Source organism: Zonotrichia albicollis, chromosome 26 (genome assembly GCF_047830755.1).
Source record: "Zonotrichia albicollis isolate bZonAlb1 chromosome 26, bZonAlb1.hap1, whole genome shotgun sequence".
In the NCBI taxonomy this organism is placed as follows: Eukaryota; Metazoa; Chordata; class Aves; order Passeriformes; family Passerellidae; genus Zonotrichia; species Zonotrichia albicollis.
In genome coordinates, this window is record NC_133844.1 from 9,332,324 (window position 1) to 9,354,670 (window position 22,347).

At 63.2% G+C, this 22,347-nt stretch overlaps 3 protein-coding genes across 13 annotated transcripts; all 3 read left to right on the forward strand.

The window, feature by feature from the left end:
- The first annotated feature begins 127 nt into the window (after positions 1 to 127).
- On the forward strand, positions 128 to 7,603 carry ZMIZ2 (zinc finger MIZ-type containing 2). 6 transcript variants are annotated; one of them, XM_005496526.4, is made up of 19 exons: positions 910 to 1,040; positions 1,743 to 1,864; positions 2,114 to 2,228; positions 2,317 to 2,519; positions 2,609 to 2,801; positions 2,882 to 3,136; positions 3,214 to 3,387; positions 3,477 to 3,542; positions 3,617 to 3,788; positions 4,365 to 4,509; positions 4,982 to 5,192; positions 5,268 to 5,373; positions 5,528 to 5,685; positions 5,760 to 5,827; positions 6,009 to 6,077; positions 6,194 to 6,438; positions 6,520 to 6,695; positions 6,815 to 7,027; positions 7,141 to 7,603. In XM_005496526.4, exons 2-19 carry the CDS (start codon positions 1,815 to 1,817, stop codon positions 7,246 to 7,248), a joined length of 2,727 nt encoding a protein of 908 aa, XP_005496583.2. In that variant the 5' UTR covers positions 910 to 1,040; positions 1,743 to 1,814; the 3' UTR covers positions 7,249 to 7,603. The 6 variants fall into 6 exon arrangements, with proteins under 6 accessions (XP_014129331.2, XP_074415162.1, XP_074415163.1 ...); XM_014273856.3 differs by lacking the exon at positions 1,743 to 1,864 and having other exon boundaries at positions 128 to 1,040; XM_074559061.1 differs by lacking the exon at positions 1,743 to 1,864 and having other exon boundaries at positions 128 to 1,040; positions 6,553 to 6,695.
- A 600-nt stretch (positions 7,604 to 8,203) lies between these two features.
- On the forward strand, positions 8,204 to 10,254 carry PPIA (peptidylprolyl isomerase A). The gene is made up of 5 exons (XM_005496527.4): positions 8,204 to 8,362; positions 9,317 to 9,347; positions 9,437 to 9,525; positions 9,680 to 9,852; positions 9,953 to 10,254. The coding sequence occupies exons 1-5, from the start codon at positions 8,294 to 8,296 to the stop codon at positions 10,086 to 10,088; spliced, it is 498 nt and encodes a 165-aa protein (XP_005496584.1). The 5' UTR covers positions 8,204 to 8,293; the 3' UTR covers positions 10,089 to 10,254.
- Positions 10,255 to 14,386: 4,132 nt separating this feature from the next.
- CYP21A2 (cytochrome P450 family 21 subfamily A member 2) lies at positions 14,387 to 21,501 on the forward strand. Of its 6 annotated transcripts, none has more exons than XM_074559165.1 (10): positions 14,389 to 14,659; positions 15,088 to 15,177; positions 15,700 to 15,851; positions 16,323 to 16,418; positions 16,692 to 16,799; positions 17,456 to 17,542; positions 17,902 to 18,087; positions 18,923 to 19,077; positions 20,083 to 20,186; positions 20,834 to 21,501. In XM_074559165.1, the coding sequence occupies exons 1-10, from the start codon at positions 14,401 to 14,403 to the stop codon at positions 21,079 to 21,081; spliced, it is 1,485 nt and encodes a 494-aa protein (XP_074415266.1). In that variant the 5' UTR covers positions 14,389 to 14,400; the 3' UTR covers positions 21,082 to 21,501. The 6 variants fall into 6 exon arrangements, with proteins under 6 accessions (XP_074415270.1, XP_074415266.1, XP_074415268.1 ...); XM_074559164.1 differs by having other exon boundaries at positions 14,391 to 14,659; positions 18,917 to 19,077; XM_074559168.1 differs by having other exon boundaries at positions 14,392 to 14,659; positions 15,717 to 15,851; positions 18,917 to 19,077.
- The last annotated feature ends 846 nt before the right edge of the window (positions 21,502 to 22,347 follow it).

Here is a 22,347-nt window from a genome sequence, read left to right on the forward strand (position 1 = left end):
TGCCTCATGCCAGGGTGGCTCCGGTGCAGCCACCCTGGGGAGCATGAGGGTCTGGGGGCTGCCTGCTGCCATGGTGGGTAAGACCCATGGCCCCCCAGAGCCCTGGAATGTCTGCTCCCTGGGACTCTTCTCTGGGGGCGTCCTGTACCCCACAAGAGGGGCTGGTCTCCACAGCTCTTCTACTGTCCAGTGCAGTGAGTCAGGTTCTTCCCAGTTCCTCTCAGTCTTCGACTTGTCCATGTGCAGCCTCTTGAAGGAAGGACATGGGGCATGTCCTGGGGGCCCAGGCAGGTGTGAGTGTGCTGTGCCCATGTCTCAGCTTTGCCTGTCCTCGGGGAGCATGTTCTTCCCCTCTCATCCCCCAGCTCTGAGCCCCCACAGGGACAGACAGGGCTGGTGCTGGGTGCCGTGTCCTCTCATTGGAGATCCTGAGTGGAGTCGAGGGAGGTGACGTCCGGAACGAGGCTCATTGTTGGCACCTCCCGAGCCCACCGCATCCTCCCGCAGGAGCCCTTGGGGGATGGGGGCGATAGGGCGCCCCAGCTGGGACTCGCTGTCGGTGTCCCCAGAACCCACCGCCGCTTTTCGGCTCTGCAGGTCTTTCAGTGCAGGGGTGAGGTCGGGGGGTACACGTGCCACGCCCCGCCGCATCCCCCTGGCTGCGCAGTCACACACCGGGTCGCACACGGTGTCCCCGCGCGCACACCGGTGCCAGGTGCCACGTGCCCGCGCGTCTGGCGGTGCCGCCGCTGCGGTCGCGCTCCTCACGCACACGGGGCCGCGCGCTTCCCCACTGCCCTCACCCCGCTCGCCGCCGCGGCCCGCACCCTTCGGCGCTCGGCTACCCGCGCCTGGCCGGGCGGGGGCGGGGCCTGCATACTGATGAGCGCGCGGCCCCATTGTGCGCGGCGACGCCCGGGCCCCGCCTCCCGGCCCCGCCCCCCGCGGAGCTGCGGCCGCGCGCGGCTGAAGATCCCGCGCAGCCTCCGCGCAGCCGCGCGCGCCCCGCGCCGCCAGGGCCATCTTGGGCCGCCGCCGCGGTGAGAGCGGGAGCGCCGGGCGGGGGGACGGGGCGGAAGGCGGGCGGGGCTGGCGGTGCCCCCGCGGGCCCCCTCCGCCGTGCCGGGGGTGGTGGGGGTGGTTGCCATGGCAATGGGGGGACCCGGCCCCGGGGCCTGTCCCTGCGGTGCCGCCGGGGAAAGAGCGGAGGGGGCTGTCACCTCCGGCGAGGGGCGCCGGGGGCCGGTGCTTCCGCGGTGGCGGCTCCCGGGAGCCGGGGCAGGCCCGCCGCGGGTGTTCCCCTCTCCTTGTCTTTCCTCGCGGCGACCCCGTCTCCGCCGCCCTCCCGCGGCGCCGGGAGGAACCGAAAGCGCCGGTGACCCCCGCGGCCCCCCGCTGGCGGGCCCGGCTGGAAATACCCCGGGCAGCGGGGCGCAGTGCCGGGCCGGGGGCCGCGTCCCTTCCCCGGGAAGTCCCCGTGGTTTCCCCCGCCCACAGGCGCGGGGGAAGCCCCCGACGCCCGCCGCCCCGGGGAGCTTTGACGCCGCGGTGGCCGGCGCGGAGCGGGGGGGCGGCCCGGAGCGGGGGCGGCGCGTGCCGGCCGGTGCCCCGTGCCAGCCGCGGGCCGGACGCCGAGCCCCGGCCGCGGAGGCTGGGGGGTCGCGAAGCCTACGGGCTGCCCCCCCGCCCCGGCCTCTCCGGGGGCGGCCGCCCCTCACCCGCCGCTCCACTGCTTCCCGCAGCCCCAGTGACAGACGGTGCCGCCGTCCCGCAGTGCCCGCCGCGGCCTCGGAAGACCCAGCCCACACCCGCTGATGAGCTCCATGAATCCCATGAAACCCTCGCTGCCGCCTGCGCCCCACGGGTGGGCGCCGGGGCAGCGTTCCTCCATCTATCCATCCATCCATCCATCCATCCATCCATCCATCCATCCATCCATCCATTCCTCAATCCCTCCATCCCTCCCTCCATCCTTCCATCCATGCATCTATCCATCCCCTTGTCTGTCCCTCCATCCCTTCCATTCTTCATCTCTCCATTTCTTCAATTCCTCCATCCCTCCGTCCGTCCATCCCTCTGTCCTTCATCTTCATTAATTTGTTTTTCTTTCTAGTGATGGTTCATTTGCATACGAGGCTGTTCCTTGGCAACCAAGCACCAATCAGCCGCCGGGATCCCTCTCCGTGGTAACCACTGTCTGGGGTGTCAGCAACCCCTCCCAGAGCCAGGTACCAGCAGCACCCCCACCCCAGGCATCCCCCACACCTGGATGCTACTGCCCCTGCCTGACCCACTGCCTCCCATTGCGCCCTCCAGGTTTTTGGCAGCCCCATGGGCCCTGGGGGAAGCAGCTCCAGCACCCCACTGCTGCCTGGCATGGCAGGCACCAGCTCGGGCATGAGCTCCCCACCATTCCTGCCACAGCAGCCCTTTGCTGAGGGGGCCCCAGGGAAGGGCTATGTGCAGCCCAGTGTCTATGGGCGCAACACCTACTCCAATGGGCCAGGCTTCGCTGCCAGGTAAGGCCAGGCCTGTTCTTTGTGGCCTGGCATGTGCCCTGCTGCAGGGAGAGCCACTGCATTCCCCTTACTGCTTCTCTGTTCTTCAGCTACAATGGTGGCCCGAGTGGCCCTGGAGGGATGGGGCTCGCCTCGCATGCCAGCCGGGCCACTGCTGATTTCACCCAGGCAGCAGCAGCTGCTGCTGTGGCTGCTGCCGCTGCCACAGCCACAGCCACAGCCACAGCGACGGTGGCGGCACTGCAGGAGAAACAGAGCCAGGAGCTGAGCCAGTATGGTGCGGTAAGAACCTGGATGTGGCAGAACTGGGGAGCTGACAGCCCCCCTGGCCTGCTCTGACCCTTCTCTCTTTGTTGCTGCAGATGGGCACAGGGCAGTCTTTCAGCAACCAGTTCCTGCCCCATGCTGGACCCCGTGGCCCCAACAGCATGAGCCCAGCTGGCATGGCAGGTGTTGTGGCCCCTTCTGGTGTCTCTCCTGTGAGCATGAGCCCAGTGCGGGCGCCCGGGACTGGCCCCCTCTATGGTGGGCAGCGAGTGCCTCAGCACACCTACCCTGGACCTCCCCAGAGCCAGCAGCTGCCCCGCCAGGGCCTCAAGCGGGGGTACTCCAATGAGGTGAGTGCCGCGTTGGTGAGGGCTATGGCATGTGGTTGGGCCCCTTTCCCACTGGTGCTGACTCCCTGGCCCCACAGGGGTACCCACCGCAGCAGTACCTCCAGGGCGGGCAGTACGCTGCAGCTGGTGCCCAGTATGCCCCCAGCGCCCCCCAGTCCTCCGCTCCGTCCCCCTCATACCCTGGCCACAGGCTGCAGCAGAGTGTGGGCCAGTACCTCTCCACTTCAGTCAGTGCTGGACCCTATTACAAGGTACCACAGGGGAACGTGGGCAAGGGGTGGAGGTCTGGGTGTCCACCATGCCTTGGTGCCAGCCCCTGGAGACCCTTCTCCTCCCATAGCCACCTGACCAGTTCAATGGGCAGAGCGCCAGCTTCAGCACCTACAGCCAAGCAGCCGTCAATGGGGTGAGTGTGGCAGCGGGCGGCGCGGGGGCTCTGCTGGCCTGGCTGGACGCTGAGGGCACGTGCTGCCTCTACAGCCGGGCCGGTCACTGCCGGGCTACCCCAGCTCGCCGCTGGCCGGGAACCCCACGCCGCCCATGACACCAGGCAGTGGCATCCCCACCTATGCGTCCCCTGGGCAGGATGTCAAGTCACCCTTCCTGGCAGACATGAAGCCCAGCGTTGCCCCCCTGCACCCATCCCCTTCAGGTGGGTGTCCCTGCTGCGGGTGAGGGGGACTTTTGCAGAGATCACCCCCCGTGTGTACCGTGCAGACCTCGCTCCTGACAGCTCCCTGGCCTTTTCCCCTTAAATGGAAGGTGGGAGGGAATTCAGAGAAGAGGCGTGGCCACTGCCGGGGTTTGGGGGCTGATTGAGGCAGGAGTGGGCTGCCTGTGATTAGTGGGAGGGGCTTGCTAAAAGGGTGTGGCCTCAGGGGGCGGGGCTTTATAGGAGTGCTGATTTGGTGGGGGCTTCTGCTTTTAGGGTGGATCGGGAGGGGCTTGGCTATGGTGCGATTTCCTGGAGCGAGCGGGAGGAATGTGCGGTGGGGTGGGCTTCCTCCAGAGGGGTGGGAGAGGGGTGGTCCCCAGGGGTGGGGCCGCTTTCGGTGGGAGGGGCTTCCTGTATTGCCCGGGGCGCGGTGTCCAGGGTGGGCAGGGTCGCGTAGGTTGGGCTCCCTGCAAGGTGGGTCCTTGTTCGGTGGGCGGAGCGCGGCTGGGGCGTGGCCAGGGTGTGGCTGACGCCCGGGGAAGGTGTCCTTTCCCTGATGGCGGCGTCCCGCAGGGCCGGCCCCCGGCGAAGAGTTGCGGCTGACCTTCCCGGTGCGGGACGGCGTGGTTTTGGAGCCCTTCCGCCTGCAGCACAACCTGGCTGTCAGCAACCACGTCTTCCAGCTCCGTGACTCTGTCTACAAAACCCTCATGATGAGGTGGGGATGCTGGGGGGCATCTTCTGGAGTGTCACACAGTGCTGCTCGGGGCTGCTCTATGGCACCGTGTGCTGTGGAGTGGGGCTATGCTTGCAGCACATCTGGGCACTGCGTGTGCCATGTGGCACGGGGATGTGTGGTCTGGTATGGCTGGGCACAGCACTGTCCCTGCATCACGGTGTGAAGTGTGGCTTGGCACAGCTGTACTGCTGTGGTTCTGCGTGGTGTCATGGTGTTTGGCACGTTGTGGCACAGCCTGGTGCTTTGGGGCATGGCTTGGCATGGCACAGCATGGTGGGATGTGGCCTGGCACAGTGCTGTGCTGCTGTTGGGGTTTGTCACAGTGCCATATGACTCAGTGTAACATGGAATGGCTTAGCACTGCATGGTTTTGCGTGGCTCAGAGCAGGGAGCAGCACGGTGTGGTGACACATGTGGACACACCCCCTGCCCACAACCTGCCTGTCCCCAGGCCTGACCTGGAGCTGCAGTTCAAGTGCTACCACCACGAGGACCGGCAGATGAACACCAACTGGCCGGCCTCCGTGCAGGTGAGCGTCAATGCCACGCCGCTCACCATCGAGCGTGGTGACAACAAGACCTCCCACAAGCCACTCTACCTGAAGCACGTTTGCCAGCCTGGCAGAAACACTATCCAGATCACTGTCACCGCCTGCTGCTGTGTGAGTCACCAGGAGGGTACCAGGAGAGGGAGGGTGCTGGCTGGGGCCGCAGCTCAGCCTCCTGTCTCTCCACAGTCCCACCTGTTCGTCCTGCAGCTGGTGCACCGGCCCTCGGTGCGCTCGGTGCTGCAGGGGCTTATCAAGAAGCGCCTGCTCCCTGCTGAGCACTGCATCACCAAAAGTGAGCACCTGGGGCTTAGCAGGATGCACTGTGGCAGGGAGGCCACAGCAGGATGGGGGTAATGCTGCAGTGTTGCCCAGGTGCCACCATGGTGCCACCCCCATCCCAGGGTCCTGGTTCTGACCCTTGGTGCCCCTCGCCCTCACTTTCCCAGTCAAGCGCAACTTCAGCAGTGGGACCATCCCAGGGACACCAGGGCCCAATGGTGAGGATGGTGTGGAGCAGACAGCCATCAAGGTGTCCCTCAAATGCCCTATCACCTTCCGGAGGATCCAGCTTCCAGCCAGGGGTCATGACTGCCGGCACATACAGGTAGGGCGTGGTGATGACAGGGTGCTGTATCCAGTATCCTGCCTCTTCCATCTCAACTGCTGCTCTCCCCACAGTGCTTTGACCTGGAGTCATACCTGCAGCTCAACTGTGAGAGGGGAACATGGCGGTGTCCTGTCTGCAAGTGAGTGGGGTCTGCAATGGGGCCATGCCCTGTTGTCCCTGCCTGCAGGGCATGGGTGTGTGTTTCACTACCTGTGGGGAATCTATTTCCTGCCCTGGGAGAGGAACAGTTCTTGCCTTAGGGGGAGGTTCCTGTCTGGTGGGGGTTCCCATACCTCAATCTGTTCTCTCTCTGCCTGCAGTAAGACAGCCCTGCTGGAGGGGCTGGAGGTTGACCAGTACATGCTGGGCATCCTGATCTACATTCAGAAGTAAGTGCCTTCCCGTTGGCTGTCTGTCCCTCCATGCCTAGTCCTGTGCCACCCCAGGGGTGGCTATGCAGCCAGTGCCCCCAGCCTCACCTCCCCTGTGGTCCTGCTGTCCCCAGTTCAGAGCATGAGGAGATCACCATCGACCCGACCTGCAGCTGGAAACCCGTCCCTATGAAACCTGACGTCCACATCAAGGAGGAGCCGGAGGGGCCAGCGCTGAAGCGGTGCCGGACACTCAGTCCTGCACACATGGTGCTGCCCAACATCATGGAGATGATTGCGGCCCTGGGGCCTGGCTCTGTGCCCTTCCCAGCATTGTCACAACCTCCAGTGGGGGCTACCACCGACTACGGCACCCCGGGTACGGGGGGCACCCATGGGGGACAGGACTGAACCCCATCCCTGTGTGTGTGTCCCCCAATTGCCCCATTTCCTCTCACAGGTTCCAGCTTTCTGGGTCCTGGGGGCTTCCAAGAGCCTTTTGCTGCCCCTGGTGTCCCTGGCCCCTCAACGCTGAGTGACTTCACACCAGGCCCCTCCTCCATCTCCTACCAGCCCAACATCCCAGGCAGCCTTCTGGCCCCTGAGAAGCCTCCTGTGCCCACTCTGCCTGCACAGGTCAGCTGGGCTATAGGTGGAGGGACTCCCCACAAACCCTCATGTCTCACTCTGTGTGGGCTGGGGGGTCCCGGGGGAGGGAGGGTCTCATGACTATGCTCTTTCCGCACACTCCCCAGCTTCCCCCAGCGGGACGAATGGAACCATCCCACCCCGTCGTGCAGACGGGGCTGCACAGTGCTCCCTCGGGCAGCCAGCCCAGCTCCACGCTGCACTCTCGGGGCGCAGGGGTACGGCCGCCCCTGGGAGCCCCGGCCCACACCGCCGACCTCGTCTTCCCCCCCGCACCCAGCATGGCCGCGGCGGGCGATGGCTCCGAGGCTGCCCTCGACGTGAGTACTCAGGGGGGTGGACAAGGGTCCGGCCGCTGGCTCGGGACCCCAGCTGCTGCAGGGGGGTGGGCAGAAGCTGCGGGGAGCCGATCATCACACACTGCCACCCCCAGCTCCTGCCTGAGCTGACGAATCCTGACGAGCTGCTCTCCTACCTGGGGCCCCCCGACCTCCCCAGCAGCAGCAACGATGACCTCCTCTCTCTCTTCGAGAATAACTGAGCCATCCTCGCCCCCCTCCCGGGGCTGGGGGGCAGCACTGTGTGCCCCTGCCCGCTGCAGAGCTGGGACCCCCTACCGTGGGGGCTTTCTCAAAGGGCTGCGATGGGACAGAGGGGCTGAGCCCCCCCAGAAGCACAAGGCTGTACATAGTGTAGAAACACTACTGCTCCCCCGAGACTCCCCATATTTAAAGGCAAGTGCGGGGCTGCCCGTGCCCCCCTATCAATGTGCAAATGCTGCTGCCCCTTTTAACCGCACGGGTCTGGCATGGGGTGTGGAGCTCAGCTCCCCCTGCCCCGCGACGAGCTGCCCTGTATGTCCCCGATGGCTATTAAAGGATCCTTCTGCAGGGTCACGCGTGTCCCCCATCTTTTGTCATCCCGCTGTGGGGCTGGCCCCGCCACCCCTCTGAGCGCGCAGGGGAGGCCCTCGGGTGGCGGGAGGATCCAGGCCTCTGTACGGGCAGAGGGGGGAGGTGTGTCTCGAGTAGCGAGGGAATCCTGCCCTATCGCCGAGCAGCGGCGGCCGGGCTGGGCGGTGAACCGGACCTGTGGCGTCAATCATTAACCGGGGCCGGCTGGGCGGTGCTGCAGTCCGACGGCGGAGGAGGACAATCGGGTGTCTCCGCACGTTGGGGGGTGGGCGGCTACGGCTGGGCCGCAGCTCCAAGCCCCAGAGGCCCTGGTGCCGCCGCATCCCCCGAGACTCCCCTCACGGCTGCCCAGCGCCGCGCCCGCCTCCCCTGCGCCATCCCGCCACTCCTCGCTCTCCGCACGGCGCATGCGCGCCGCGCCCTGCCCAGCGCCGGACCGCGGCCCCCACCCCGCCCGCGCTTTTTTCCCCCTTCCCCCCCCTTTCAAAGGCGGTACCGCCGATTGGTTGCCTGCCCCGCCACTCCGCCACTCTGCCAGCGGCCGTTGGTCGGCTCTGCGAGGGAGGCGGGCCCTCATCAACCCTATATAAGGGGCGGCGGGGGACTGCGCTCCTTCTGCTGCGCTGCGCCCGCCGTACGGACGAGTCTCTGCTGCCCTGCTCGTGTGTCGCCATGGCCAACCCCGTCGTCTTCTTCGATATCGCCGCTAATAACGAGCCCCTGGGTCGCGTCACCTTCGAGGTGGGCGCGGGAGGCGGCCGGGGAGGGGCGGTGGGCGCCGCTGCCGTTTCCTCGCCGGGCGCGCTGGGCCGGTGGGGGGGTCAGCCGGCGCCGCGCGTGCGCGGCGGGGGCGCGTTGGTGGTTGCGGGGCTGGGGCGCCCCCGGCCCGGTGGGGCGAACAAAGGGCCCCGAGCGTCGCGCTCGGACGGCTCCAGGAGCGGCGGCGCGGTGCCAGCCCAGGGCGCGCCATCGCCCGAGGCAGTCCATGCGCACCTGGTCCGGTGCCGCTGGATCCCCGTTTCCGCCGGCCTCGCTGCCGACGCGTTCCCGCCGCGCCTCCGCTCCGCCCCGGGCCGGGGGGGGCGCGGCAGTTCCCCCCAACTGCGGGTTGCGGCCGTGGCGGCTCCGCCGCCATTTTATCGCAAGGCCCCCGGAGCATCGGGATAAGCCGCGTCGAGCTCCCGGGCGGTGCTGCTGAGTCTGGGGATGTCGGCGGGGAGTGCCGGCAACCTGATCACTGCGGGATTGTCGCTGGAGGGCGAAGCATTTCTCACCCCGCCCGGGGCGCAGAGCATCCCTGGCACGGCCGGGCCTGCTCCGGGCGCCGCGGCTGCTGCGGATTCGGGGCCGCGCTCCCCCACGGGCGGCGCATCCAGCCCAAAATCCTCCCGAAGCGTTGGGAGGCGGCGCGCACGCCCCGCCCAGGAAGTCTTGGGCACATTAATGTTTAATTTAATCCAGGCCAGCAGAATGAACCCTTCTCTGCACCGCTGGTGAGATGAGCGATGCTGCATCTGTTAGTTCAGAGCTTGCAGATAACGGTGTGAGACGGGGAGGAATCTAGAGCTGCTGGCACGGCCCAGAAGCCCCCACCCGGTGGGGGTCCCTGGGCTCCGAGCAGTGTCTGGACTGGCCTCTGAGAGTGGGGGGCAGTGGCCAGCCCGGATTTGACAAATGCTTTTCCTGTCTTTACAGCTCTTTGCAGACAAGGTGCCGAAGACAGCAGGTTGGTAAAACAACTTTGGCTCCACGGCAACTGTACTGAGCCCCAAACTCAACAAATCTGTTCATGGTGGGGTTTTATTTCCTTTGCAGAAAACTTCCGTGCTCTGAGCACTGGTGAGAAGGGATTTGGCTACAAGGGGTCCTGCTTCCACAGAATCATTCCTGGGTTCATGTGCCAGGTGCGTGGTGCTCCTGCTGTGGTGGGTGGGTAGGTGGGTAGGTGAGGCAGTCTGGCACTCAGGTAGGTTTTGGAGATGGATTGGTTCTGCCATTTGCCTGCACCCAGTTCCAGAGTGTTCTGCACCCATGCCCTGAAATACTGCCTTTTCACAGGGTGGTGACTTCACACGCCACAATGGCACTGGAGGCAAATCCATCTATGGGGAGAAGTTCCCAGATGAGAACTTCATCCTGAAGCACACGGGTCCTGGTATCCTGTCGATGGCCAATGCTGGCCCCAACACGAACGGTTCCCAGTTCTTCATCTGCACTGCCAAGACCGAGTGGTGAGTCGTGGGCTGTGGGAGGAGGAGCTGGGGCTCTGCATCTGGGAGATGTCCTGTGTTGGGGGATATGGGACCGGCTGTGACTGGTGGTTCTCCGCAGGCTGGATGGCAAGCATGTTGTCTTCGGCCGCGTCAAGGAGGGGATGAATGTGGTGGAGGCCATGGAGCGCTGCGGCTCCAAAGATGGCAAAACAAGCAAGAAGATCACCATCACCGACTGTGGGCAGCTCTCGTAAACCCTTCTCTCACCGACTGACGGCTCCTCAGGCAGCCTGGGCGCCACAGCCCGCTGCAGCTCACCCGCTCCCACCCCAGTCCTGATGTACTGCTGCGTTTCTACTGGGTCACGGTCCCACTGGGCCGCAGTTACCTTCGAATCTAAATAAAACGAGTTAAATTACACACACCATAGCCGTTCCCTTCTGTCGCTAGCTGGGGAGGGCAGGGTTTGGCACTGGTGGGGGAGGGAATAGAAGGTGCTGAGGGGCAGGAGGACCCCTGCTGGTGGGGTGGTTACACCAGGCACCCCAGGAGGATCCAGAGGGAAGAGAGTAAGCTGGTCTGAGGACTGAACTGATCCATGGGGGGTCCTTAGTGTTTTAGCTGGGGAAGGGTTCTGTTCCTTCAACCACTGCCCTGCGCCTGTAAGTATGGGAGGGGCAGTGGCACTCAGCGACCAGCAGCAAACCCAGATGACTCTGCTCCTGGTCTGTGTTTATCATTCTGCCTTTATTATGAAACCACTGATTGCCCCCTGAAGCCATCCAGGAGTGGGTTCTGTTTCTGTGAGGGCTGAAGGGCTCTGGGCTGGTACTGCAGTGCGCATCTGGTTGAGTTGGGCAGCTGTGGGGCTCAGGTGGAGGCAGGTGTGTTGTGTGCCTACCTAGGTTGGGAGGGGCTGGTTCCCTGATGCTCTGGGAGATGAACTGGTTTTCCAGGCACTGGTGAGGACTGCTGGTTCCTGACCCAGCTCTTAAAGGTGCTGGGGCAAGCAGCCCAGCTGTTCAGGGGCAGGAGAGGGCTGCTGGTGTCTGAGTGGTTCACACCTTCTCCATCCTACCTTTAGGGAGAAAGGGTGCCTGCTGATAGCTGAGAGTCTGGTCCATATGGGTGGAGGCAGGACATTCTGCTGGGGTGCTGAACTGGTGAATTGCTGGAACTCCCAGGACAGTTTCTCTACAGCCAGTACAAGGGAGGAAGAGAGATTGTCTTTGTGCTCCTGAAACAGGTGAGGCACTTCATCAATGCCCCTCTGTCTCTGCAGACCAGCACTGCCAGTGAACTGGGAAATGACAAGGAAATGCTCCATGTAAGGTTCCTACACATGGATCATGTGCATTGAGCTTTGTCTGCATCTCTGGGTGACTGTGCCTCATGAGGCTGACCCCTTGACATGTGTCTGGGGTCTTTGTTCAGCCTGATGAAAATTTACAAAGAATTTGCCACCCCTGACTGGTGGGTTGTGACACCTGCCTTTCCTCCCACTCTGGAACCCCTCAATATCCCCCAGTGACTCCCAAATCCATTCTGGGAACCCTTCCAAACAGCCCCTGGGACCCTTCCAAATCCACCCCAGGACTCCCAATGTTCCCCAGGATGCCCTTGAATCTCCCCAATCCTCCAGGGATGCCTTGGTACCCTCCAACAGCCCCTCAGGAATCCCTCAAATCCATATTGGGACCCTCAACATCCATCAGGACCCCTCTCCAGCCCCTGTCACCCTCCCTGGTCCCCCAAATCTAATCAGGGTCCCCCCAAGGCAACTCTGGAAACCACAAATCCCCATCATCCCCCAATATCTCATGGGACGCTGCAGCCCCCTAGACCCCCAAAATCCACCCTGCACCCCCCAAATCAACCCTGGGATCCTCACAAACAATCCCTGGGACACTCCTAATCTACTCAAGAACATCCTGACCCCTCAAATTCACCATGAGACACCCCTCCCCCCTGCCCCAGACACCCTCTACTCCCTGGGACCCTCTAGCAGCCCCGAAATGTAACCTGAAAACCTCTCCCTCCCTCCCTCCCTCCCTCCCTCCCTCCCAGGAATCCCCCAAACACCAATTGGGACCCTCCAGACTGCCCTCCTGCCAGTCTGCCCTGGAACACCAAATTCCACCTTCAGAATCCCCACAAAGACTCTCCGGAACCCTCAAACCCCCTCCAGACCCCCTAAACCCACCCTCATACACCCCAGAGTGCCGGGGAACCCCACCCCCTCCCAGGACCCTCCAACCCCCATTAGATGCCCCCAAATCCACCCTGTGATGTGAAAACATCTGCTGAGAAGCCCCTGGCACCACCCAAATCCACCCTGGGGCCCCCCTAAAGACTCCCTGGAGGCCCCTGGGACCACCCCTACACAAAGCCTCCCCCTCCACACTGTTCCAGCCCCACCACGTCCTTGCCTTCCCCCCAGCATATGGCCTTGTCCTCCTGCAGTGTCCTTGTGTGCCTCCTGATGTCCTTGCGTCCACCCATCCCCCAGGGGATGCATGTTCCCTGTGCCCCTTCCCCTGTAGTGGCACTGGCTCCCTGTCCCATTAGGGGGTCCCTAGAGCGCTGTCTCCATGCCCCCAGGCTATCTTTGTGTCCCCTTTCCCCACAGTGGATGTCGCCAGGGGGGTGCCCTCCAAGCCCCCACGCTCAAGATCTCCCCAGGATGTCACCCCCTTGTCCCCCTTCCTGGGGTGTCCCCGAGGTCTCCCCAGGGTGATATGGCCCCAGATCAGGATGTCCCCATCCTGTCTTCCCATGTCCTGATGTCTCCCACAGCCCCCCCTCCATGTCCCCTACGGCCACCCACATCATTCTGACTCCTGTGCCTTCCATGACCCCGATGTCCCCATGTCCCCCATATCCCCCTCCTGTCACCATGTCCCCCATGTCCTCCTATGTCCCCCAACATTCCCCGTGTCCCCGTGTCAGCTGGTGCGGCAGGGGGACCAAAGGTGGTCCAAGGGGAACCCTCCTGTGGGGGTTTGGGGTGGGGGTGGGGGGCTGGGAGGGTTCTGTGGGCAGTTGGAAGGGAGCTATGGGTACTCGGGGGGTGGGGGTGTCCAGAGGGGCTGTGGCAGATCCTGGGGGTTCTGGGGGTGGCTCTGGGGGCTTAGGGAAGTCTAGGAGGATATCTGTGGGTGCTAAGGGGACGTTGTTGGGGCTCAGGGAGAGCCCATGGGGCTGACAGGTTTGTAGTGGGGGGGGTCTGTGACCTCCATGGATGGAGGGCTGTGGGAAGTGCTATGGGGGGGCCCCTTCTCCCAGGGGGAGGTCTGTCAGGGTATGGGGAGAGGGTCACTTGATAATGGGGCCAACTACCCACTTTGAGGGGTACAGGGTGTTTGAGCTGCCAGTGGCTGGATTTGAAAGGACCCTGTGCCCTGAGAGTGTGTTTAGGGGGTTTCTGCCCCTGGGAGATGCTGCCCAGGGGTCAGGAGATGCTGAGGGGCTTCAGAGTGCAGGTGATGGAGGATTCATAACTGTTCTCACTGCCCACTGCATCCTCTTGCTCCCCAAGGACCTGCAGCTAGCCCAACACCTGCAAGGGCCCCAGAGGGGGAGCGTCTGATGAAGGACACCCCCGGGATCCCCACACCATGGCCCAATCCCTGGCACCCACCCACACCCACCCCTCCTGACACTTTCACATCCCTAATCCTATTGGGGGGTCCCTGGGAGATCCCCACATTGAGACATCCCCCACCTGGAACTCCCTTCTCAATACCCCTCCTGAGGGCCCCCACCATGGCACCCCACAAACTCCCCGGGCAACACATCCCTGGGTGGGGGTTCCTTTCCTGACTTCAGCACTTCTCAGATTATTGTGGGTCCCCACCTGTAATCATTCCAGGACCCAGGAACTGGAGGGACATCATCCCCCAAGGGGACATCCCTAGGACTCACACTCTATTGGAGACCTCCCTCACTACTGCTGGACCCCAATAAATGTCTCTGATCCTCAAATGCTGCTGCTGGAGTGAGGGAAATTGGGGGCAGGCACCCGTGGAGGCTCTGGGTGCAGGGACTTAAGGGGGGGTGGGAGCACCTCCACGAGGGCTGTGGGAATTGGAATAGGGGATATTTGGGGAGGTGAGGAGGAGGGTGAAGCTTAAAATGTCCCCTTTATAAGGTGGCGTTTGGAGGGGCAGGGCTTGAGGGGGCACTTTTATAGTGGTGGGGTCATTTTGGGGGGTTAGGGATTAGAGGTTTGCTTTATGGAGGAATCAATGCATCAGGAGGCAGGGATCCCGGGGCAGGTAGTACGGGTCTGTTTTATAGAGGATGGGGAGGATGGGGGGCTGCCTCCAGGGCCGGGGGGCAGGGCTCCCCTTTACAAAGGCAGAGCGGCCGGTGCGGGGCAGGGCTTGACCTGAGACGGGGCTTTAAGCCTCCTGTGTAAGGCCCGAGCCTCGAGGGGTGGGGTTTTAAGGGGCGCTCTTTATGGGGCTGGGCCCAGGGTCCACTTTTATGCTTGCGGTGGGGGGTTATCGTAGTAGGGTGCTTGTGCGCCACCTGAGAGGGGCGGGACTTAGGGGGTGGGGCTGCATGGGGCGTTGTTGCGGGGTTCCCCAATATAAGGGCTCTCCGGTCCGTCCCCCCCCGCGGGCCATGGCGGCTGCGGCGCTGCTGCTGGGCGTGCTGTCGCTGCTGCTGCTGTCGCTGCTGTCGCGACTGTCGCGGCGTGGCGATGGGCGCGGCCCGCGCTGGGGCGCGCTGCACCTGCTGCACCCACAGGGGGCGCTGCACCTGAGCCGCCTGGCGCGGCGGCATGGGCCCATGCTGCGCCTGCGCGCGGCGGGTCGCGGTGAGTGCGGGATCCCCGACCTCAACCGAACCTGCCAGGAACACCCGACCCCGACCTAGCCGCCCGGGACCCCCGAACCCGACCCCGACCGAACTTGCCCGGAACCCCCGAACCCGACCCCAGCCCAACCGCCCGGGACCCTCGAACCCGACCCCACCCCAGCCGCCCGGGACCCCCGAACCCGGCACCTGACCAACCGCCCGGGACCCCACAGCCCCCCAAACCCCCCTCCCTGCTCCCCAGGGACTCTCCGAACCCCCAACCCTGCCCTTTCCCCCTGCCGTGGGGACCTCTCCTCAAACCCCCCAAACCTTTCTTGGGGCCCTAATCCCCCGATGCTCCCCCCAAAATCCCACGCCAGGACTCCCCACTTGGTTTGGGATCTCCCCCAGTTTTGGAGTACCCCCAGCCCCTCCTCTTCCCTGCAGAGGTGCTGGTGCCGAGCTCGGTGGCGACCATCCGCGAGGCGCTGGTCCGGCACTGGGGGGACTGGCTGGGGCGCCCCCACAGTTATCTGGGTATGGGGGCGGGGGGGGGGCGGTTGGGGGGGTTCCTGTGGGGTTTGGGGAGTATCCTGTTTGTAGTGAAGCCCTTCGGGGGATTTGAAGGGAGTCACTGTGTGGTTTCTGGGGTTCTTTGTGGGGCTCGGGGGGGTCACTAAGGGTTTGGCGGGGCCCTGTGGGATGGCAAGTCCTTATAGATTTTGAGGGCATCCCCATGAGATTGAAGAGGTTGTTACGGGATTGGGAGGGGGTCTCTATGGAGTTGGGGACATGGGTACTGGGAGGAGGGGGGCAGTTCTGGAGGTGTGGGTTGTCTGTAGGGGCTAGGGCAGTTTCTAGAGGTCTCTGCCCCACCAGACACACTCTGCAGCCTCCAGGGTGGCATTAGGAGGGTCCTATGGAGGAAGCGGCTATGGGGTTGAAGGAGGCTTTATGAGGTAGTGGGGCCCTGTAGCACACCCCTGTTGTATTGGAGGTGGGTCCCTATAGGGGCTGGGGGGTTTCTGGGGGTCCCTGACTGCTCCTGCCCAACCCCAGGGTCGCTGGTGTCACAGGGGGGCCGGGACCTGGCACTGGGAGACCCCTGCCCTGGCTGGCGGCGGCAGCGGGGAGCAGTTCGGGGGGCACTGGCACGGGCTGGGGGGCGTCTCGGGCCCCTCCTTTGGCTGCAGGGCCAGGAGTTATGTGAGGTGAGACCCTGAAACCGACTTCTGCCCAAAATGATCCTTCTGCAGCCCTGACACCCCCAAAACTGATCCTCCCAACATTCCAAAACAGATCCCCACACAATATTGACCAGCAAAACCCTGGCCCATGCACCCCAAAACTGATACCTTGAGCCCCACTCCCTTCACCCAAACCCCACCCATGCACCTTAACCATGTCCCCTGCATCTGAAAACTGCCCCCAAAACCCTACCCCCTGCACTCAACCCCCAATCTCTGCATCCCAAACCTGATCCCCAAACCCTGCACCCACATCACTGTCCCCCAAAACTTACCCACCCAAACCTCACCCTCTGCACCCCAAAAGGGCATTATCCCTGTGAGTCCCCATAACTCCCTCAGAGCTCTGCACTTCTCTTGTGTGACCCCCTAAACCAGCCTTGGAGTCCCCCTTTATTTGCTCTGGGGGTCTCTCTAACCTTCTCTTTCCCCCAGGAGCTGCGTTCGTATGGGGAGGCCCCCCTGGACCCCTTTGAGGTGTTCACCTTCCACACCTGCAGCACCATCGCACGCCTCCTCTTTGGGGAGCTGGTGAGGATCTGGCGGGGGGCCCAGGATGGAGACAGGGGTTTGGAGGAGGATGCCAGTTTTTATGGGGGCCCAGGGGTTTGGGGGGGACCCAGGAGTTTGTGGAGGGAACATCCAGCTGTTTGGGGGGACTGACCAATTTGTGTGTGGGTGGCAGGGGTTTGGGGGCACACAGAAATTTGAGGGGACCCGAATGTCTGAAATGATGTTTGGGGTGTTCTGGGGGATCCAGAGACAATTGAGTACTGGGCAGTACACAGGTGTGTCCTCCTCCAGGTTCCCCCTCCAGGGGAGCTCCGGGCCTTCTCACGCTGCCTGGGGGAGCTGCTGCAGGTCTGGGGGCACAGCAGTGTTCGGGTGCTGGACCTGCTGCCCCTGCTGCGGGTGAGCCTGGCAGCTCCTGGGGGTGGCTATGGGGCTGTGGCCTTTTTGCTGCATGAGAGTCTATGGAGCCCAGAGCTATAGACCCCTATGGGGGCAATGAGGGAAGTGTGGGGGTCTACAGGGGGACTAGGGGCCCTTGGGGGCCTGGGAAGGGCTGTGAGTCTCAGGGGGATTATAAGGCCCATGGGAAAGATATGGGGCTGGTGGGATTATATGGGGTTGGGAGTGAGGTTATAGGATCTGTGTGGGACTGGAGAAGGGTATGGAGGGCTGACAGAGAGCTTATAGCGTCCATGGAGAGCTTGGGTGGTGTCTGTGGCACTGGGAAGGGGCTGTATAACTAATGGAGCTGGACAGGGGTGATAGTGTTTGTGTGGGGCTAGGGTGAGTGTTACAGGGTCTATATGGTGTTGGGGATCTCTGTGGGCCTGGGAGGGGCAGTTGTGGGGGCTCTATAGGGCTGAGGTGGGGTAAAGTGTCTCTATGGAGCTGAGGATGCCTATAGGACATTGGAGGGGTCTGTATGGCCCAGGGGAGCAGCCATAGGGTTTCTCTGGGGCGCAGGACACTCAGGCAGCATCTCTGGGGGAGTGGGTGTCTCTCTGAGGTCAAAGGTTTCTTGGCGGTGGGGGTCCCCATGGAGTCCCTGTGCGCAGGCCCTGCCCAACCCGGGACTGCGGAAGCTGCTGCAGCTTGTCCAGCACCGTGACATGTTTGTGGAGACCCAGATCCAGCGGCACCAGGTGGGGAGGCCTGGGGAGCTGGGAGGCAGCCCGAGGTCAGGAGCAGCGTGGTTGGAACAGAGCCTCAGGGGAAACCCAGGGCTTTGGAAACTACATGGGGGTCCGGAAGGACTCAGGTTCTGTGTGGAAACCAGGAGTTTGGGGGCTACCCAGGGGCTTGGGGGCACCCACATATTTTGGGGGAAACAGAGGTTTGGGGGGGACCCAAGGGGATGGGAGGAGCCAGGGGTCTGGGAGGCATGTAAGGCCTTGGGGAGGGCCAGGGGTTTAGGTGGACCTGGGGGTTTGGAAGAGACTCCCGTGTTTGGGGGCAGCTGGGGATCAGGAGAAACCCCCAATACGTGTCACCCCTTTGCCAGGCGTGCCCCTCCCCTCCCCCGGACACAGTTCTGGGGACACTGCTGGGGCGTAACCATGGGGCACGGGAGTGCCCCCTGAGCCCCCCCCGGCTGCACATGGCGCTGGTGGACCTGTTCATTGGGGGCACCGAGACCACTGCGGCGGCGCTGGGCTGGGCTGTGGCCTTCCTGCTGCACCGCCCCGAGGTGAAACACATGTCCCTCCATATCTTCCATGCAGCCTTGGGGGGTCCTGTGTCCCCCCCTACATCCTGTTTTCCATGTGTCCCTCATGTTCCCTTCTCTGTGGGTTTCCTGGTGCTCTGCCCCCAGATGATGTGGAGCACCCTCTGTCCCCTGTACAGTGCCAGGGCTCCATGTGTGTACTTGGGGGTCCCATATCCCCACCTGTGTCCTACATGTCCCCCATGTCCTCCTCCCCATGGCTGACACTGTGCCCTTGCACCACCCTGAGGTGCCCCATGGATGTCTCAGACATTTCAGAGCTGTGTCTGTGTCCCTATGTGTCTCCTTGGTTTGGGGTTTCCATGGAGAGGTGGCTCAGGGTCCAGGGATAGAGGGTCCCAAGAGAGAGATCTGGGGGCTCAGGGGTGTCCCCAAGGAGGAGGGAGGAGCAAGTTTGGGGAGGGGGGGGGGTTGGGTCCCAGGACAGGTCTGGGGAGGATCTGGGAGTTCAAGGGGGTTGCCAAGGGAGAGGGCCAGGCTTGGGGATGGTTTGGAGTCCCAGGGGCAGGTTGGTGAGTTTGGGGGGGGTCTGGGGTTCTGGGGAGTCACCCTGTCATCCCATTGCCACTGTGTGCCCCCTGGGATGCACCCCCTCCCCTGGTGCCCCATGGGGGTTGCCAAGGGAGAGGGCCAGGCTTGGGGGATGGTTTGGAGTCCCAGGGGCAGGTTGGTGAGTTTGGGGGGGTCTGGGGTTCTGGGGAGTCGCCCTGTCATCCCATTGCCACTGTGTGCCCCCTGGGATGCACCCCCTCCCCTGGTGCCCCATGGCAGACATGGCACACCTGTGCAGCTGCAGGCGCGGCTGCGGGCGGAGCTGCAAGGGGCACAAGGACCACCTGGGCCAGGGGACGTGGGGCGCCTGCCCCTTCTTCAGGCCACCATCAGCGAGACCCTGCGGCTGCGACCCCCTGCGCCCCTGGCGCTGCCCCACTGCGCCCTGCGCCACACCAGGTACCAGGGCAGGGAGGAGCCGCCACCAGCCAGCCTGGGTGAGGGGCAACCACCACAGAACAGGAAGGGACTGCCTGGTATCATCAGCAGGGTGCAGGAGAACCCAGCAGAGCCCATTAGACTCCAGCAAGTCCCGCTAAGACCCATCAGGTCCCAGCATGGCCTGGGTAAGACCTGAATATGCAGAATACTTACCAGTAGGGCCCAGTAGAAGTAGGGCCACAGTAGACTCCAATAGACCAGTACAGTCTGGTAAGTCCTTTTAGGACCCAGTAGGCTTCAACAGAGCCCAATAAATCCCAGTAAGACTTATTAGGTCCCAGTAGGCCCCAGTATAACCCCAGTACATTCCACTTGGCCCCAGCAGGTTCTGGAATGACCCCAGTAGACCCTAACAGACACCCAGTAGATCCTAGAAGATCCCAGAATAGCCTCAGTAGGCCCCAGCAGAGCCCAGAAATCCCAGCAGGAGTTTGCAATATATCCCAGTAAGTCCAAGGTAGCCCCACTAAACCCCAGTAGACATCCAGTAGCCCCCAGAAAAGCTCACGATGGGTCCAGCAGTTCCCAGTGAGCCCAGTAGACCCCAGTATGGCCCCAGTAGACCTCAGCAGATAGCCAGTAGATACCAGAGAGCTCCAGTAGGACTCCAGCAGATCCCAGTATGGCGCTAGCAGATCCCACCCAGTATACCAGTAGACCCCAAATAAATTCTAGTAGGTCTCAGTATGGCTCCAGTAGATTCCAGTATAGCATCAGTAAATTTCAGTAGGCACCTAATAGATCCCAGGAGACCCCAGAGAGCCCCAGTAGACTCCAACAGACACCCAGTAACTCCCAGTAGCACCTACCAGATCTCAGTATAGACCCTGTAGACCCAAACAGACATCCAGTCATACCCAGTGAGCCCCCAGAGAGCCTCAGTAGGTCCCAGTATGGCCCATGTAGCTTTCAGTAGCCCCCAGCAGACCCCAGTCTATCTCCATGCACCTTGTCCCCTTCCAGTCTTGGGGGGCTCCCCGTGGCAGCCGGCACTGTCCTGATCCCCAACCTGCTGGCAGCCCAACAGGACCCTGACATCTGGCAGCACCCTGAGGTCTTCCTGCCCGGTATGTGGGTATGCCTGCACTCTGAGTGCCCCCCCTGAACTCCTGAGTTTCCTCAAACATCAAACTGGGTTCCCCCAGCCACGGTGTTTTCCCTGATTCCTGGGTATCCTGGGAACACCTTTATGTCATGAGTGCCCCCTCCCCCCCCCGATGCCTGAACCACCCCAACCCCACACCCCCTCCCCCAAACCTGTGGTTCCCCCCCACCATCCCCATTAGTTCTCCCATATATCTGTGTATCCCCCCAAAACCTGTTCCTCCCCTCTACCCCCCCCCGCCGAAACCCCTGAGACCCCCATCAGGTGTCTGAACCCTCCCCAAACGTGAATCCCCTCTATCATCCTGGGGTCTCCCCCGAGTCTTAGGCTCCCTCTGAGCCCTTCGGTGACCCCAAACCCCCATGTTTCCCTTCTGAACCCCGAAGTCCAACCTGGGGAACCCCCAGGCTCCCTCCAAACTTGTGGAGGTCCGCCCCTAAGTCCTGGGTCCCCCCATCACGCCCGCTCCCCCCAAGCCTGTGGGTCCCCCCCGGAATCCCCTGACCCTGCGGGTCCCCCCGTACTCCTCGGAGCCTGCGGGTCCCCCCCGGAACCCCCCGATCCTGCGGGTGCCCCCGTACCCCTCGGAGCTGACCCGCCGCCCCCCAGAGCGGTTCCTGGCGCCGGGCGCCCCCTCGCGGTCGCTGCTGCCGTTCGGCTGCGGGGCGCGATCGTGCCCGGGGGAGGGACTGGCGCGGGCCGAGCTCTTCGTGTTCCTGGGGCTGATCCTGCGGGAATTCCGTCTGGAGCCGGGCCCAGAGGGACTGCCGGGGCTGAGGGGCTCGCCGGGCACGGTGCTGCGCTGCCCCTCCTTTCGCCTGCGTATGGTGCCCTGCCAGCCCCCGGGCTTACCCTGACCCTGGCCTGACTCCACTTGACCACTTTATTACTTTTCTGAACACACTGTGACTCACCTGAGTTTTTTTTGACCTTTCCTGAATACACCTGACTTCACCTGAGCTTGTGTGACACTGCCTGAACCTGGCTGACTGTGACCCCCTGACTGACCCCACCTGACCTCGGCCTCACCCCTGCCAACCCTATGCCTCACCTTGACACCGGCTATGACCCCAGCTGTGACCCTACCTAACCCCATCTGACTCTCTTGAACCCTGCGTGACTCCATCCCAACTCACCTGACACCTGACCACCTGATCCCTGCGTGCCCCCATTCAACACCCCAGATAGCTGGGTCTCCCCCGGATGCCTGGGTCAATGCAGTGTGGAAGGGCCCCATTTACCTCTTCCTAATAAAATTTGTGCTTTTGAACCCACAAGTCCCGGCTCTTCCTGGAACCCCCTAAACCTCCGGAACGCCTGAAGCCCACCTTGCCCCCACCCTGACCGGCCACTCTCGGCACCCGCCACAGCCGCAGCCCTCGGACAGCATCAGAAGATAGCGGTCTGGCTGATTTGCACTTCCCCGCTCCCCAAAGCCCTCCCCGGAGAGGCTGCGGTCCGGGTTGGGCTCACAGCCCTGCGAGATACGGCGGGTTTGTGCGGGGCGCTGCGTTCTGCTGATCAGCCTGGCAACAGGCCACTCAAAGCATGAAGGGCTCTGATTGGCCGAGGCCTGGTGTGCCTGGCAACCGATTGGCTTAGAGCTGTCGGGGGCGGGAGGGGAGTACAGCGCCGTCCCCAGAGCGAGGGACTGGAGGAGCGGGCGCTGCAGGGTGGAGCGCTCTCTCCGAACATAGCGGGCGCACTCAGGAGCACTCTCCCGACGCAAAGACACGAGGGAGAGAAAAGCGAGGAGGGGCAGGGAGGGAACGACACCGCCCGCGCCCCTCGAGTCATGTGTCGAAATGGGGGCAACGGTAAGGGAGGGGTAGGCAAGGCAAGGGAACGGAAAGGTTTGTCGGTGAGGAAAGGCAAAGAAGGAAGAGGCAATTCAAGAGGGCACCAATACAAGGCAAGGCAAGCGTGGGGTAGGTAAGGCAAAGAAAGGAAGGGTACGAAACGCTATGCATGGGAGGGTTAAACAAGGCAAAACAACAGAGGAGAAGGCAAGACGACAGAAGGGAGGGTTGGTAAAGGCAACACGAGCAAAGGGAGGGGCAGGCAAGGGGTCCAGGCAAGGCAAGGGGAGGCAGTGGAAGCCAAGATAATGGAAGGAAATGGAG